The sequence below is a fragment of the Oncorhynchus gorbuscha genome, unplaced genomic scaffold, assembly GCF_021184085.1.
Source record: "Oncorhynchus gorbuscha isolate QuinsamMale2020 ecotype Even-year unplaced genomic scaffold, OgorEven_v1.0 Un_scaffold_1061, whole genome shotgun sequence".
Lineage (NCBI taxonomy): Eukaryota > Metazoa > Chordata > Actinopteri > Salmoniformes > Salmonidae > Oncorhynchus > Oncorhynchus gorbuscha.
Genome location: NW_025745959.1, coordinates 20,973 through 37,411, shown reverse-complemented (window position 1 = coordinate 37,411; position 16,439 = coordinate 20,973). Strand labels below are relative to the sequence as shown.

The 16,439-nt window shown below is 40.2% G+C and overlaps 2 protein-coding genes across 2 annotated transcripts in view; both read right to left on the bottom strand.

Annotated features, from left to right (window-relative positions):
• LOC124021144 (gastrula zinc finger protein XlCGF26.1-like) overlaps positions 1–5,021 on the bottom strand; it is a 30,927-nt gene extending 25,906 nt beyond the window's left edge. The window contains exon 1 of the mRNA XM_046336492.1: positions 4,112–5,021. Within this exon, the coding sequence (XP_046192448.1) occupies positions 4,120–4,983 (864 nt within the window). The 5' untranslated portion in view covers positions 4,984–5,021 and the 3' untranslated portion in view covers positions 4,112–4,119. The remainder of the gene's footprint in view (positions 1–4,111) is intronic.
• Positions 5,022–7,143: 2,122 nt separating this feature from the next.
• Positions 7,144–15,603, bottom strand: LOC124021146 (zinc finger protein 239-like). The gene is made up of 2 exons (XM_046336494.1): positions 15,001–15,603; positions 7,144–8,086 (listed from the first exon to the last, which is right to left on the bottom strand). Exons 1-2 carry the CDS (start codon positions 15,341–15,343, stop codon positions 7,395–7,397), a joined length of 1,035 nt encoding a protein of 344 aa, XP_046192450.1. The 5' UTR covers positions 15,344–15,603; the 3' UTR covers positions 7,144–7,394.
• Positions 15,604–16,439: the final 836 nt, after the last annotated feature.

The following is a 16,439-nucleotide window of genomic DNA, read 5'->3' as shown; positions in this document are numbered from 1 at the left end:
TGCGTTCATCCACCTCTGGCCTGCTCGCCTCCCTACCACTGAGGAAGTACAGTTCCCGCTCAGCTCAGTCAAAACTGTTCGCTGCTCTGGCTCCCCAATGGTGGAACAAACTCCCTCATGACGCCAGGACAGCGGAGTCAATCACCACCTTCCGGAGACACCTGAAACCCCACCTCTTTAAGGAATACCTAGGATAGGATAAAGTAATCCTTCTCACCCCCTCCCCCCCCTTAAAATATTTAGATGCACTATTGTAAAGTGGTTGTTCCACTGGATGTCATAAGGTGAATGCACCAATTTGTAAGTCGCTCTGGATAAGAGCGTCTGCTAAATGACTTAAATGTAAATGTAAATGTAATAACTCAAATTTCAAAATGGTCTGAAAAGAACAGCACTAGCAGGACAATTCAAGCAGAGCCAATACGCCCAGAGTCAATGTATTGGGTCTATAGCCCAGAGTCAATGTATTGGGTCTATAGCCCAGAGTCAATGTATTGGGTCTATAGCCCAGAGTCAATGTCTTGGGTCTATAGCCCAGAGTCAATGTCTTGGGTCTATAGCCCAGAGTCAATGTCTTGGGTCTATAGCCCAGAGTCAACGTATTGGGTCTATAGCCCAGAGTCAATGTATTGGGTCTATAGCCCAGAGTCAATGTATTGGGTCTATAGCCCAGAGTCAATGTATTGGGTCTATAGCCCAGAGTCAATGTATTGGGTCTATAGCCCAGAGTCAATGTATTGGGTCTATAGCCCAGAGTCAATGTATTGGGTCTTGGGTCTATAGCCCAGAGTCAATGTCTTGGGTCTATAGCCCAGAGTCAATGTCTTGGGTCTATAGCCCAGAGTCAATGTATTGGGTCTATAGCCCAGAGTCAATAGAGTCAATTGGGTCTATAGCCCAGAGTCAATGTATTGGGTCTATAGCCCAGAGTCAATGTATTGGGTCTATAGCCCAGAGTCAATGTATTGGGTCTATAGCCCAGAGTCAATGTATTGGGTCTATAGCCCAGTGAACAAACCTCATAGCTAGCCAACTTGAACCTGCCAGTCGGTGACGGATTGCTAAAAATCAACATTCGCTAGAACAGTTTAAACTACTACTTTTGATTAACTTACAATGTCCGTAATAGCGAGGAAATCCTGACACGTGGGTGTAGTTATATGGATGGGATGTGTGAACACAAAGTACACTATATTCACACACAACAGTACACGGAGACCCCTTCAAATGAGTGGATTCGGCTGTTTCAGCCACACCCGTTGCTGACAGGTTTAGAAAATTGAGCACACAGCCATGCAATCTCCATAGACAAACATTGGCAATAGAATGACCTTACTGAAGAGTTCAGTGACTTTAAAACGTGGCACCGTCATAGGATGCCACCTTTCCAACAAGTTAGTTTGTCAAATTTCTGCCCTTCTAGAGTTTCCCTGGTCAACTGTAAGTGCTGTTATTGTGAAGTGGAAACATCTAGGAGCAACAACGGCTCAGCCGCGAAGTGGTAGGCCACACAAGCTCATAGAACAGGACTGCTGAAACGCATAGCGAGCAAAAATGGTCTGTCCTCGGTTGCAACACTCACTACCGAGTTCCAAACTGCCTCTGGAAGCTACGTCAGCACAAGAACTGGTCGTCGGGAGCTTCATGAAATGGGTTTCCATGGCCGAGCAGCTGCTCACAAGCCTAAGATCACCATGCGCAATGCCAAGCGTCGGCTGGAGTGCTGTAAAGCTCGCCACCATTGGACTCTGGAAAGAGGGGAAATGAGTTCTCTAGAGAGCTGAATCACGCTTCACCATCTGGCAGTCTGACAGGAGAATCTGGTTTTGGCAGATGCCAGGAGAACACTATCTGCCCCAATGCATAGTGCCAACTGTAAAGTTTGGAGGAGGAATAATGATCTGGGTCTGTTTTTCCATGGTTCAGGCTAGGTCCCTTAGTTCCAGTGAAGGGAAATCTTAATGCTACAGCATACAATGACATTCTAGACAATTCTGTGCTTCCAACTTTGTGGTAACAGTTTTGGGAAGGCCCTTTCCTGTTTCAGCATGACAACTCCCCACACGCACAAAGCGAGGTCCATTCAGGAATGGTTTGTCGAGATTGGTGTGGAAGAACTTGACTGGCCTGCACAGACTCCTGACCTCGACCCCATTGAACATCTTTGGGATGAATTGGAACGCCGACTGCGTGCCAGGTCTAATCTCCGAACAGCAGTGCCTGACCTCAATAATGCTCTTGTGGCTGAATGGAAGCAAGTCCCCGCAGCAATGTTCCAACATCTAGTGGAAAGCCTTCCCAGAAGAGTGGAGGCTGTTATAGCAGCAAAGGGGGGGAACCAACTCTATATTAAAGATGTAGTTCTAGCCATCACTCTGGATGTAGTTCTAGCCATCACTCTGGTTGTAGTTCTAGCCATCACTCTGGTTGTAGTTCTAGCCATCACTCTGGTTGTAGTTCTAGCCATCACTCTGGTTGTAGTTCTAGCCATCACTCTGGTTGTAGTTCTAGCCATCACTCTGGTTGTAGTTCTAGCCATCACTCTGGTTGTAGTTCTCGCCATCACTCTGGTTGTAGTTCTAGCCATCACTCTGGTTGTAGATCTAGCCATCACTCTGGTTGTAGTTCTAGCCATCACTCTGGTTGTAGTTCTAGCCATCACTCTGGTTGTAGATCTAGCCATCACTCTGGTTGTAGTTCTAGCCATCACTCTGGTTGTAGTTCTAGCCATCACTCTGGTTGTAGATCTAGCCATCACTCTGGTTGTAGTTCTAGCCATCACTCTGGTTGTAGTTCTAGCCATCACTCCGAGGACCCCTTGTTGAACCGAGGACCCCTTGTTGAACCGAGGACCCCTTGTTGAACCGAGGACCCCTTGTTGAACCGAGGACCCCTTGTTGAACCGAGGACCGAGTTTGGGAAACTCTGGCAGAATGGGTGGAGTGGCAGCCATTTTGAGTGTACCCATGCCAGGAAGTAAAAGTAGGAAGTGTAACCTTCAATATGTGCTGTGATTGGTTGAGTAAACTCAACTGTCATTACAAAAACGACATTCCATTGCATGAGCCACATCAGTTAAATGAACATTCTACATTAGCATGGCAATCCAGCATCAGTTAAATGAACATTCTACATTACCATGGCAATCCAGCATCAGTTAAATGAACATTCTACATTAGCATGGCAATCCAGCATCAGTTAAATGAACATTCTACATTAGCATGGCAATCCAGCATCAGTTAAATGAACATTCTACATTACCATGGCAATCCAGCATCAGTTAAATTAACATTCTACATTAGCATGGCAATCCAGCATCAGTTAAATGAACATTCTACATTAGCATGGCAATCCAGCATCAGTTAAATGAACATTCTACATTACCATGGCAATCTAGCATCAGTTAAATTAACATACCACATTACCATGGCAATCCAGCATCAGTTAAATGAACATTCTACATTAGCATGGCAATCCAGCATCAGTTAAATTAACATTCTACATTACCATGGCAATCCAGCATCAGTTAAATGAACATTCTACATTACCATGGCAATCCAGCATCAGTTAAATGAACATTCCAAAATACCATGGAAATGATTGCATCACAATACAAGGCAGACATTGTGAGTGAACCTATGTGTTTACCAGTCAACTGCCAGGGTTGGACCTTCCAAGCCAGTTCTATTCATTCTTATTTCTATGGTATGGTATTACAGTGATCTAAACTAGAGACAGAGTTGGAGCCAACAACCTACAGGAGGGTGGCTCTCCAGGAACAGGGTTGGAGCCAACAACCTACAGGAGGGTGGCTCTCCAGGAACAGGGTTGGAGCCAACAACCTACAGGAGGGTGGCTCTCCAGGAACAGAGTTGGAGCCAACAACCTACAGGAGGGTGGCTCTCCAGGAACAGGGTTGGAGCCAACAACCTTACAGGAGGGTGGCTCTCCAGGAACAGGGTTGGAGAGCCCTGTTTCACAGCATAGTTTTAACAATTTCTACAGTACTAAACAACATATTCAAGTGTAAAACTTCAGTAGAATGGCCCTTTAAAACCACACATGGGTTTAACAACGGCATAGTTTGTGTCCTTGTTAAGACAGTACTCACTCATGGTGTTAATCAGATCTCCTGTCTTCTCCTTCCTCCAATGTGACAGTCATCTCCCCCTCTCCCCCTTCTTCCTCAACTCCAAACACGTCTTCCTCTTCTTTCACCGTGACAGTCATCTCCTCCTCTTTCACTCCTTCAATTGCATCATCTTCTTTCACAGTAACACCTTCTTTCACTGTAACAACTTTCACAGTAACATCTTCTTTCACTGTAATTTCTTCCTCTTCTTCTTTCACAGTAACAGCCTCACCTTCTACTCCTCTTCTAACAGTCTTTTCTTCTTCCACAGTAACATCCTCACCCTCTACTTCTTTTCTAACAGTCTCTTCTTCCATAGTAACAGCCTCACCTTCTACTCCTCTTCTAACAGTCTCTTCTTCCATAGTAACAGCCTCACCCTCTACTTCTTTTCTAACAGTCTCTTCTTCCATAGTAACAGCCTCACCCTCTACTTCTCTTCTAACAGTCTCTTCTTCCATAGTAACAGCCTCACCCTCTACTTCTCTTTTAACAGTCTCTTCTTCCATAGTAACAGCCTCACCCTCTACTTCTCTTTTAACAGTCTCTTCTTCCATAGTAACAGCCTCACCCTCTACTTCTCTTTTAACAGTCTCTTCCTCTTTCACAGTAACATCCTCACCCTCTACTTCTCTTTTAACAGTCTCTTCTTCTTTCACAGTAACATCCTCACCCTCTACTTCTCTTTTAACAGTCTCTTCTTCCACAGTAACATCCTCACCCTCTACTTCTCTTTTAACAGTCTCTTCTTCCATAGTAACAGCCTCACCCTCTACTTCTTTTCTAACAGTCTCTTCTTCCATAGTAACATCCTCACCCTCTACTTCTCTTTTAACAGTCTCTTCTTCCATAGTAACAGCCTCACCCTCTACTTCTCTTTTAACAGTCTCTTCTTTTAACAGTCTCTTCTCTTTTAACAGTCTCTTCTTCCATAGTAACATCCTCACCCTCTACTTCTCTTTTAACAGTCTCTTCTTCTTTCACAGTAACATCCTCACCCTCTACTTCTCTTTTAACAGTCTCTTCTTCTTCCACAGTAACATCCTCACCTTCTACTCCTCTTCTTTACCAGGGGGGAAGTAGCTTAATGAGCTCATGGTTGGGGATGTTAGCTTGCTAGTTAGCCTAGCACTAGGCTAATGCTATTTTAGCTATTCAGATAGTTACTAGCAACGTAAATATGAAAGTAAAGGGGATAACTACCTATACGACAAAAGTGTAATTACAACAAAGTGGCTATTTTACATCGAAAGCGTATACAGAGCTTAAATGTTTCGGCTATGTTGGCTAGCAAGCTACCGAAGTGGCTGACTAGCTGCTGTTGTTGAGGAAGCGTCCCGTCCACTAGATTATACGTCACGCTGGCAGCGTCGCCTGAAAGACGCTCATCTGCTGACTGGAGTAGACAACGCAGTTAAAGGAAAATATGTATTTTATTTTTTATCTATTTAATTAAATAATGTTATATTGAGATGTATAAAGAGAAGCAAGTGTTGATTGATTAGTTCAGAATTTTAATGAGTGAGAATTTAAAACAAACTTCACACAAACTAAACATCTACATTAAAAGCCATTTCTGATTCACTCAGTCAAACAGACAGATAATATCAAAATACGCATCTAGGTCTATAAAATAAATAAATGTACAGCACCAATCAAAAGTTTGGGCACACCTACTCATTCAAGGTTTTTAATTATTATTTTTTTAAACAATTTTCTACATTGTAGAATAATAGTGAAGACATCAACACGATGAAATAACACATATGGAATCATGTAGTAACCAAAAAAGTGTTAAACAAATCAAAATATATTTATATTTTAGACTCTTCAAAGTAGCCACCCTTTACCTTGATGACAGCTTTGCACACTCTTGGCATTCTCTCAACCAGCTTCATGAGGTACCTGGAATGCATTTTAATTAACAGGTGTGCCTTGTTAGAAGCTCATTTGTGGAATTTCTTTCCTTCATAATCAGTTTGAGCCAATCGGTTGTGTTGTGACAAGCCAGGGGAACAGAAGATATTTGGTAAAAGATCAAGCCCATATTATGGCAAGAACAGCTCAGATAAGCAATGAGAAAAGACAGTCCGTCATTACTTTAAAGACATGAAGCTCAGTCAATCCGGAAAATTTCAAGAACATTGAAACTTCAAGTGCAGCCGCAAAAAACATCAAGCGCTATGATGAAACTGGCTCTCATGAGGACCGCCAGAGAAAAGGAAGACCCAGAGTTACCTCTGCCGCAGAGGATAAGTTCATTAGAGTTACCAGCTTCAGAAATTACAGCTTAAATAAATGCTTCACTAAGTTCAAGTAACAGACACATCTCAACATCATCGGTTCAGAGGAGACTGCGTGAATCAGGCCTTCATGGTCGAATTGCTGCAAAGAAACCACTAATAAAGGACACCAATAAGAAGAAGAGACTTGCTTGGGCCAAGAAACACTGGACATTAGACCGGTGGAAATCTGTCTTTTGGTCTGATGAGTCGAAATGTGAGATTTTTGGTTGCAACCGCTGTGTCTTTGTGAGACGTAGAGTTGGTGAACGGATGACCTCCGCATGTGTGGCTCCTACAGTGAAGCTTGGAGGTGTGATGGTGCTTTGCTGGTGACTCTGTCAGTGATTTATTTAGTGGGTCTATCATTTGTTTTTCAACAGGACATTGACCCAAAACACACCTTCAGGCTGTGTAAGGGCTATTTGACCAAGAAGGAGAGTGATGGAGTGCTGCATCAGATGACCTGGCCTCCACAATCACCCGACCTCAACCCAATTGAGACGGTTTGGGATGAGTTGGACAGCAGAGTGAAGGAAAAGCAGCCAACATGTGCTCAGCATATGTGGGAAAGCCTTCAAGACTATTGAAAAATCATTCCAGGTGAAGCTGGTTGAGAGAATACCAAGAGTGTGTAAAGCTGTCATCAAGGCAAAGAGGTGGCTACTTTGAAGAATCTAAAATATATTTTGATTTGTTTTAACACTTTTTCTGTTATTACGTGATTCCATGTGTGTTATTTCATAGTTTTGACATCTTCATTATTATTCTACAATGTAGAAAATAGCAAAAAATAAAGAAAAACCCTTTAATGAGTAGGTGTGTCCAAACGTTTGACTGCTACTGTAGGTGTATTGTTTGTTAAAACTTTGCAATCAATGTTTTTTTTTTCTTGGCATACATTTTAAAGTGGAAATGTGTGTCTCAGCATCACTCCGTTACAGTGGAATGGCCCATAAACAAACAACTAAATTCTCAGGTCAAAAACACAAGTCAGAACACAGCCTCTCTATTCTCTCATGTGATTTCAGGTCCTCTAACTGGGAAAATGTCTTTCCACACTGAGAGCAGTGGTATGTCTTCTCCTCCTGTGTATGTATTCTTTCATGCTTATTCAGATGCCTTAACCGGTTAAATCTCTTTCCACAGTGGGAGCAGTGGTAGGTCTTATCCCCTCCTGTGTGTGTCCTGTCATGTCTATTCAGGCCTCCTAGCTGGGTAAAACTCTTTCCGCACAGGGAGCATTGGTATGGCTTTGCTCCTGTGTGGGTATTCTCATGAGTTTTCATGGTCACCAACCACCTAAAACTCTTTTCACAATAGGAACAGTGGTAAGGCTTCTCTCCGGTGTGTATTCTCTCGTGCATTTTCAGGGACCCTGACTTGGTGAAACTCTTTCCACATTGGGAGCAGTGGAAAGTCTTCCTCCCTCCTGTGTGTATTTTCTCGTGTGTTTTCCAGTTCCCTATCCAGGTAAAACTCTTTCCACATTGGGAGCAGTGGTAAGGCTTCTCTCCTGTGTGTATTATCTCATGTGCTTTCAGGTTGCCCAACTTAGTAAAACTCTTTCCACAGAGGGAACAGTGGTGTTTTCCTGCTGGTTTGGGCGTCTCTGGGTTTGGTTCCCCTGAAGGACTCTTCCCGCTGTCAGAGTGGGAGTCTGGTCTCTCTCCTGCCAAAGACAAACAGAGTATTTAGTTAATCAGAGACCTGAATGAAACCTTCCCATGATAATACTGTCTTCCTATTTGGTTTAATCAAGACTGGTTCCCTCAGCTGTTAAAAATACACTTGGTGAGATTTTAAAAGCAAATAATATAGAGCTTCAAATTGAATCTTGCACTTATGGAATGTCATGGTTACAGGCTGAACAGAGGTCTATAATAATAGATAATGTCATGTTTATAGGCTGAACAGAGCTCTATAATAATAGATAATGTCATGGTTACAGGCTGAACAGAGCTCTATAATAATAGATAATGTCATGTTTATAGGCTGATCAGAGCTCTATAATAATAGATAATGTCATGTTTATAGGCTGAACAGAGCTCTATAATAATAGATAATGTCATGGTTACAGGCTGAACAGAGCTCTATAATAATAGATAATGTCATGTTTATAGGCTGATCAGAGCTCTATAATAATAGATAATGTCATGTTTATAGGCTGATCAGAGCTCTATAATAATAGATAATGTCATGGTTACAGGCTGAGCAGAGTTCTATAATAATAGATAATGTAATGGTTACAGGCTGATCAATCAGAGCTCTATAATAATAGATAATGTCATGTTTATAGGCTGATCAGAGCTCTATAATAATAGATAATGTCATGGTTACAGGCTGAGCAGAGTTCTATAATAATAGATAATGTAATGGTTACAGGCTGAGCAGAGTTCTATAATAATAGATAATGTCATGATGTCATAATCAGAGCTCTATAATAATAGATAATGTCATGGTTACAGGCTGAACAGAGTTCTATAATAATAGATAATGTCATGTTTATAGGCTGATCAGAGCTCTATAATAATAGATAATGTCATGTTTATAGGCTGATCAGAGCTCTATAATAATAGATAATGTCATGTTTATAGGCTGAACAGAGCTCTATAATAATAGATAATGTCATGGTTACAGGCTGAACAGAGTTCTATAATAATAGATAATGTCATGGTTACAGGCTGAATAGAGCTCTATAATAATAGATAATGTCATGTTTATAGGCTGAACAGAGTTCTATAATAATAGATAATGTCATGATGTCATAATCAGAGCTCTATAATAATAGATAATGTCATGTTTATAGGCTGATCAGAGCTCTATAATAATAGATAATGTCATGTTTATAGGCTGAACAGAGCTCTATAATAATAGATAATGTCATGGTTACAGGCTGAACAGAGTTCTATAATAATAGATAATGTCATGGTTACAGGCTGAATAGAGCTCTATAATAATAGATAATGTCATGTTTATAGGCTGAACAGAGTTCTATAATAATAGATAATGTCATGATGTCATAATCAGAGCTCTATAATAATAGATAATGTCATGTTTATAGGCTGATCAGAGCTCTATAATAATAGATAATGTCATGTTTATAGGCTGATCAGAGCTCTATAATAATAGATAATGTCATGTTTATAGGCTGATCAGAGCTCTATAATAATAGATAATGTCATGTTTATAGGCTGAACAGAGCTCTATAATAATAGATAATGTCATGTTTATAGGCTGATCAGAGCTCTATAATAATAGATAATGTCATGTTTATAGGCTGAACAGAGCTCTATAATAATAGATAATGTCATGTTTACAGGCTGAACAGAGTTCTATAATAATAGATCATGTCATGTTTATAGGCTGGGCAGAGATCTATCATAATGATAATGTTTATAGGCTGAGCAGAGATCTATCATAATGATACTGTTTATAGGCTGAGCAGAGATCTATCATAATGATAATGTTTATAGGCTGAGCAGAGATCTATCAAAATGATAATGTTTATAGGCTGAGCAGAGCTCTCTAATATCAAATCAAATCAAATGTTATTTGTCACATACACATGGTTAGCAGATGTTAATGCGAGTGTAGCGAAATGCTTGTGCTTCTAGTTCCGACAATGCAGTGATAACCAACAAGTAATCTAACTAACAATTCCAAAACTACTGTCTTATACACAGTGTAAGGGGATAAAGAATATGTACATAAGGATATATGAATGAGTGATGGTACAGGGCAGCATACAGTAGATGGTATCGAGTACAGTATATACATATGAGATGAGTATGTAGACAAAGTAAACAAAGTGGCATAGTTAAAGTGGCTAGTGATACATGTATTACATAAGGATGCAGTCGATGATATAGAGTACAGTATATACGTATGCATATGAGATGATAGATAATGTCATGTTTATAGGCTGAGAAGGAGATCTATAATAATAGATAATGTCATGTTTATAGGCTGAGAAGGAGATCTATAATAATAGATAATTTCATGTTTATAGGCTGAGAAGGAGATCTATCATAATAGATAATGTCATGTTTATAGGCTGAGAAGGAGATCTATAATAATAGATAATGTCATGTTTATAGGCTGAGAAGGAGATCTATCATAATGATCATGTTTACAGGCTGATCTGAGCTCTATAATAATAGATCATTTCATGTTTATAGGCTGAGCAGAGCTTTACAATAATATTTTATCTAATATAATATTTATAATAATATTATAATATTTATAATAATGGAGCTCTAAATGCATCATTGTTAACACTGGTGTTCCCAACTTTAAAAAGTGAAGACAACATAAAATAGAACCAGGAACAAATATTAGTTTTAAATCCATTGAGATATAGCCTATAGGGCCTAGTTTTAAATCCATTGAGATATAGCCTATAGGGCCTAGTTTTAAATCCATTGAGATATAGCCTATAGGGCCTAGTTTTAAATCCATTGAGATATAGCCTATAGGGCCTAGTTTTAAATCCATTGAGATATAGCCTATAGGGCCTAGTTTTAAATCCATTGAGATATAGCCTATAGGGCCTAGTTTTAAATCCATTGAGATATAGCCTATAGGGCCTAGTTTTAAATCCATTGAGATATAGCCTATAGGGCCTAGTTTTAAATCCATTGAGATATAGCCTATAGGGCCTAGTTTTAAATCCATTGAGATATAGCCTATAGGGCCTAGTTTTAAATCCATTGAGATATAGCCTATAGGGCCTAGTTTTAAATCCATTGAGATATAGCCTATAGGGCCTAGTTTTAAATCCATTGAGATATAGCCTATAGGGCCTAGTTTTAAATCCATTGAGATATAGCCTATAGGGCCTAGTTTTAAATCCATTGAGATATAGCCTATAGGGCCTAGTTTTAAATCCATTGAGATATAGCCTATAGGGCCTAGTTTTAAATCCATTGAGATATAGCCTATAGGGCCTAGTTTTAAATCCATTGAGATATAGCCTATAGGGCCTAGTTTTAAATCCATTGAGATATAGCCTATAGGGCCTAGTTTTAAATCCATTGAGATATAGCCTATAGGGCCTAGTTTTAAATCCATTGAGATATAGCCTATAGGGCCTAGTTTTAAATCCATTGAGATATAGCCTATAGGGCCTAGTTTTAAATCCATTGAGATATAGCCTATAGGGTATAGTTTTAAATCCATTGAGATATAGCCTATAGGGCCGAGTTTTAAATCCATTGAGATATAGCCTACCGCGCCTAGTTTTAAATCCATTGAGATATAGCCTATAGGGCCTAGTTTTAAATCCATTGAGATATAGCCTATAGGGCCTAGTTTTAAATCCATTGAGATATAGCCTATAGGGCCTAGTTTTAAATCCATTGAGATATAGCCTATAGGGCCTAGTTTTAAATCCATTGAGATATAGCCTATAGGGCCTAGTTTTAAATCCATTGAGATATAGCCTATAGGGCCTAGTTTTAAATCCATTGAGATATAGCCTATAGGGTATAGTTTTAAATCCATTGAGATATAGCCTATAGGGTATAGTTTTAAATCCATTGAGATATAGCCTATAGGGCCTAGTTTTAAATCCATTGAGATATAGCCTATAGGGCCTAGTTTTAAATCCATTGAGATATAGCCTATAGGTCCTAGTTTTAAATCCATTGAGATATAGCCTATAGGTCCTAGTTTTAAATCCATTGAGATATAGCCTATCGGGCCTAGTTTTAAATCCATTGAGATATAGCCTATAGGGCCTAGTTTTAAATCCATTGAGATATAGCCTATAGGGCCTAGTTTTAAATCCATTGCCAGGACCACCCATACGTAGAATGTATGCACACATGACTGTAAGTCGCTTTGGATAAAAGCGTCTGCTAAATGGCATATATTATTATTATTAGATATAGCCTATAGGGCCTAGTTTTAAATCCATTGAGATATAGCCTATAGGGCCTAGTTTTAAATCCATTGAGATATAGCCTATAGGGCCTAGTTTTAAATCCATTGAGATATAGCCTACCGCGCCTAGTTTTAAATCCATTGAGATATAGCCTATAGGGCCTAGTTTTAAATCCATTGAGATATAGCCTATCGGGCCTAGTTTTAAATCCATTGAGATATAGCCTACCGCGCCTAGTTTTAAATCCATTGAGATATAGCCTATAGGGCCTAGTTTTAAATCCATTGAGATATAGCCTATAGGGCCGAGTTTTAAATCCATTGAGATATAGCCTATAGGGCCTAGTTTTAAATTCATTGAGATATAGCCTATAGGGCCTAGTTTTAAATCCATTGAGATATAGCCTACCGCGCCTAGTTTTAAATCCATTGAGATATAGCCTACCGCGCCTAGTTTTAAATCCATTGAGATATAGCCTACCGCGCCTAGTTTTAAATCCATTGAGATATAGCCTACCGCGCCTAGTTTTAAATCCATTGAGATATAGCCTATAGGGCCTAGTTTTAAATCCATTGAGATATAGCCTACCGCGCCTAGTTTTAAATTCATTGAGATCTAGCCTATAGGGCCTAGTTTTAAATCCATTGAGATATAGCCTACCGCGCCTAGTTTTAAATCCATTGAGATATAGCCTATAGGGCCTAGTTTTAAATCCATTGAGATATAGCCTATCGGGCCTAGTTTTAAATCCATTGAGATATAGCCTACCGCGCCTAGTTTTAAATCCATTGAGATATAGCCTATAGGGCCTAGTTTTAAATCCATTGAGATATAGCCTATAGGGCCGAGTTTTAAATCCATTGAGATATAGCCTATAGGGCCTAGTTTTAAATTCATTGAGATATAGCCTATAGGGCCTAGTTTTAAATCCATTGAGATATAGCCTACCGCGCCTAGTTTTAAATCCATTGAGATATAGCCTACCGCGCCTAGTTTTAAATCCATTGAGATATAGCCTACCGCGCCTAGTTTTAAATCCATTGAGATATAGCCTACCGCGCCTAGTTTTAAATCCATTGAGATATAGCCTACCGCGCCTAGTTTTAAATCCATTGAGATATAGCCTACCGCGCCTAGTTTTAAATTCATTGAGATCTAGCCTATAGGGCCTAGTTTTAAATCCATTGAGATATAGCCTACCGCGCCTAGTTTTAAATCCATTGAGATATAGCCTATAGGGCCTAGTTTTAAATCCATTGAGATCTAGCCTATCGGGCCTAGTTTTAAATCCATTCAGATTTAGCCTATAGGGCCTAGTTTTAAATCCATTGAGATTTAGCCTATAGTTTTAGAGCAAATAAATCCCAGAACAACAGCAAAGGACCCTGTGAAGTCCTATATCAACATAACCTGAAAGGCCGCTCAGCAAGGAAGAAGTCACTGCTCCAAAACTGCCATAAAAAAGCCAGACTACGGTTTTCAACTGCACATGGGGACAAAGATCGTACTTTTTGGAGAAATGTCCTCGGGTCTGATGAAACTGTTTGGCCATAATAACCATCGTTATGTTTGGAGGAAAAAGGGGAGGCTTGCCGAAGAACACCATCCCAACCGTGAAGCACAGGGGTGGCAGCATCATGTTGTGGGGGTGCTTTGCTGCAGGAGGGACTGGTGCGCTTCACAAAATAGATGACATGATGAGGGAGGAAAATGATGTGGATATACTGAAGCAACATCTCCAGACATCAGTCAGGAAGTTAAAGCTTGGTCTCAAATGGGTCTTCCAAATGGACAATGACCCCAAGCATACTTCCAAAGTTGTGGCAAAATGGCTTAAGGACAACAAAGTCAAGGCATTGGAGTGGCCATCACAAAGCCCTGACCTCAGTCCCATAGAAAATGTGTGGGCAGAACTGAAAAAGCTTGTGCGAGCAAGGAAGCCTTACAAACCCGACTCAGTTACACCAGCTCTGTCAGGAGGAATGGGCCAAAATTCACCCAACTTTTTTTGTGGGAAGCTTGTGGAAGGCTACCCAAAAAGTTTGACCCCAAGTTAAACCATTTAAAGGCAATGCTACCAAATACGAATTGATGGCTACCTCAGCATTCTGGTTACTACATGATTCCATATGTGTTATTTCATAGTTTTGATGTCTTCACTATTATTCTACAATGTAGAAAAAAAAGTCAAATTTAAGAAAAACCCTTGAATGAGTAGGTATGTCCAAACTTTTGACTGGTACTGTGTATGATGTGGTATCAGACATCAGGCGGTTGCCATAGTAACATACATATACAATGTGGTATCAGACATCAGGTGGTTGCCATAGTAACATACATATACAATGTGGTATCAGACATCAGGTGGTTGCCATAGTAACATACTATGGTATCATATATAGGACATTTCAATCAGATCTGCCTTACAATATAACTGAAAAACGTAGGACCTCATAAAACAATAGGTTTTTATAAACAAAATTATTTAGATCTTCAAATCATTATTTTAGAAAAAATATATTTAGAGATGTTTAAAAATTGTGAAAAAATATAACGGTGAGCATTTGATCCATTAACATTTTGTTGGTTGAGTCCCCAGTCTGTAGATTTACCACAGCACAACATTATTCAAGTGTAGAATTACCCCTTAAAAAACATTAGTTTAACAACTGCAGACTTCGTTGTTTTTTAAGACTTACTGGTGTTAATCAGATCTCCGGTCTTCTCTTCCTGTTCCTCCTCCCCCAATGTAACGGTAACCTCACCCTCCTCCTCTTTCACTCCAAAAACTGCATCCACCTCTTCCCCTTCTTTCACTGTAACATCCTCCCCCTCTTCCTCTTCTTTTATTGTAACATCTTCCTCCTCCTTCACTCCAAAAACGGGATCTTCCTCTTTCTCTTCTTTCACTGCAACATCCTCATCCTCTACTTTTGTTACTGTGACATCCTCCTCTTCCTCCTCCTCTTTCACCAGACCTTCTTTCTCCGTCCAGCAGACCACCTCTTCTTCATCAGGAGGAGAGCAGCTCAGTGAACTCATGGTCTTGAGATGTTAGCTAGCTAACTAGTTAGCATTAACGACTAGCCTGGAGCTACTGCTATCTTAACCAGACGGGTAGATGACTACGGTAACTAAACAACGTAGGCATGAATATTAAATTAAATGGGATAACAAGTAGATACGACAGAAGTGTGTTTAAAACATAGCTAGTAATACACCGGAGCAGTCTAAATAGCTTTAATGTTTCGGCTTTGTTGTCCAGAAAGCTACCGAGGTGTCTGACTAGCTGTTGTTGTTGAAAGAAGAGTTCCGTCCACTAGATTATACGTCACGCTGGCAGCGTCGCCTGAAAGACGCTCATCGCCATCTGCTGACTGGAGTTGGTAACGCTTTCGAGAGTAAAAGTGTATTTTATTATAAAATACAATTCTATAGATACGTACAAATAGAAGCATGTGTTGATTGATTAGTGCAGATTTTTAATGAGTGAAATTTTAAATCAAACTCGACATCTACTACACATTTTGGCTTGGCCCCTGAGACTCTCACAAACTTTTACAGATGCACAATTGAGAACTTCCTTTCGGGCTGTATCACCGCCTGGTACGGAAACAGCACCGCCCACAACTGCAGGGCTCTCTCAGAGGGTGGTGCGTTCTTCCCAACGCATCACCGGGGGCAAACTACCTGCCCTCCAGGACACCTACAGCACCCGATGTTACAGGAAGGCTATAAAGATCATCAAGGACAACAACCACCCGAGCCACTGCCTGTTCACCCCGCTATCATCCAGAAGGCGAGGTCAGTACAGGTGCATCAAAGCTGGGACCGAGAGACTGAAAAACAGCTTCTATCTCAAGGCCACCAGACTGTTAAATAGCCATCACCAGCCGGCTACCTCCCGGTAACTCAACCCTGCACCATAGCGGCTGCTGCCCCATATACATAGACATGGAAACACTGGTCACTTTAATAATGTTTACATTCTGCTTTACTCATTTCAAATCAAATCATATCAAATTGTATTTGTCACTTGCGCGAAAGACAACAGGTGTAGTAGACGTTACAGTGAAATGCTGACTTACAAGCCCTTAACCAACGATGTGCTGAATACAACAGGTGTAGACGTTACAGT

Bases quoted from the DNA above. Each gene is read 5' to 3' on its own strand.
- LOC124021146 (XM_046336494.1), bottom strand. From the start codon at position 15,343: ATGAGTTCACTGAGCTGCTCTCCTCCTGATGAAGAAGAGGTGGTCTGC. The intron at 8,087-15,000 runs GTAAGTCTTAAA...TGTCTTTGGCAG, and splicing joins CGGAGATCTGATTAACACCA to GAGAGAGACCAGACTCCCAC.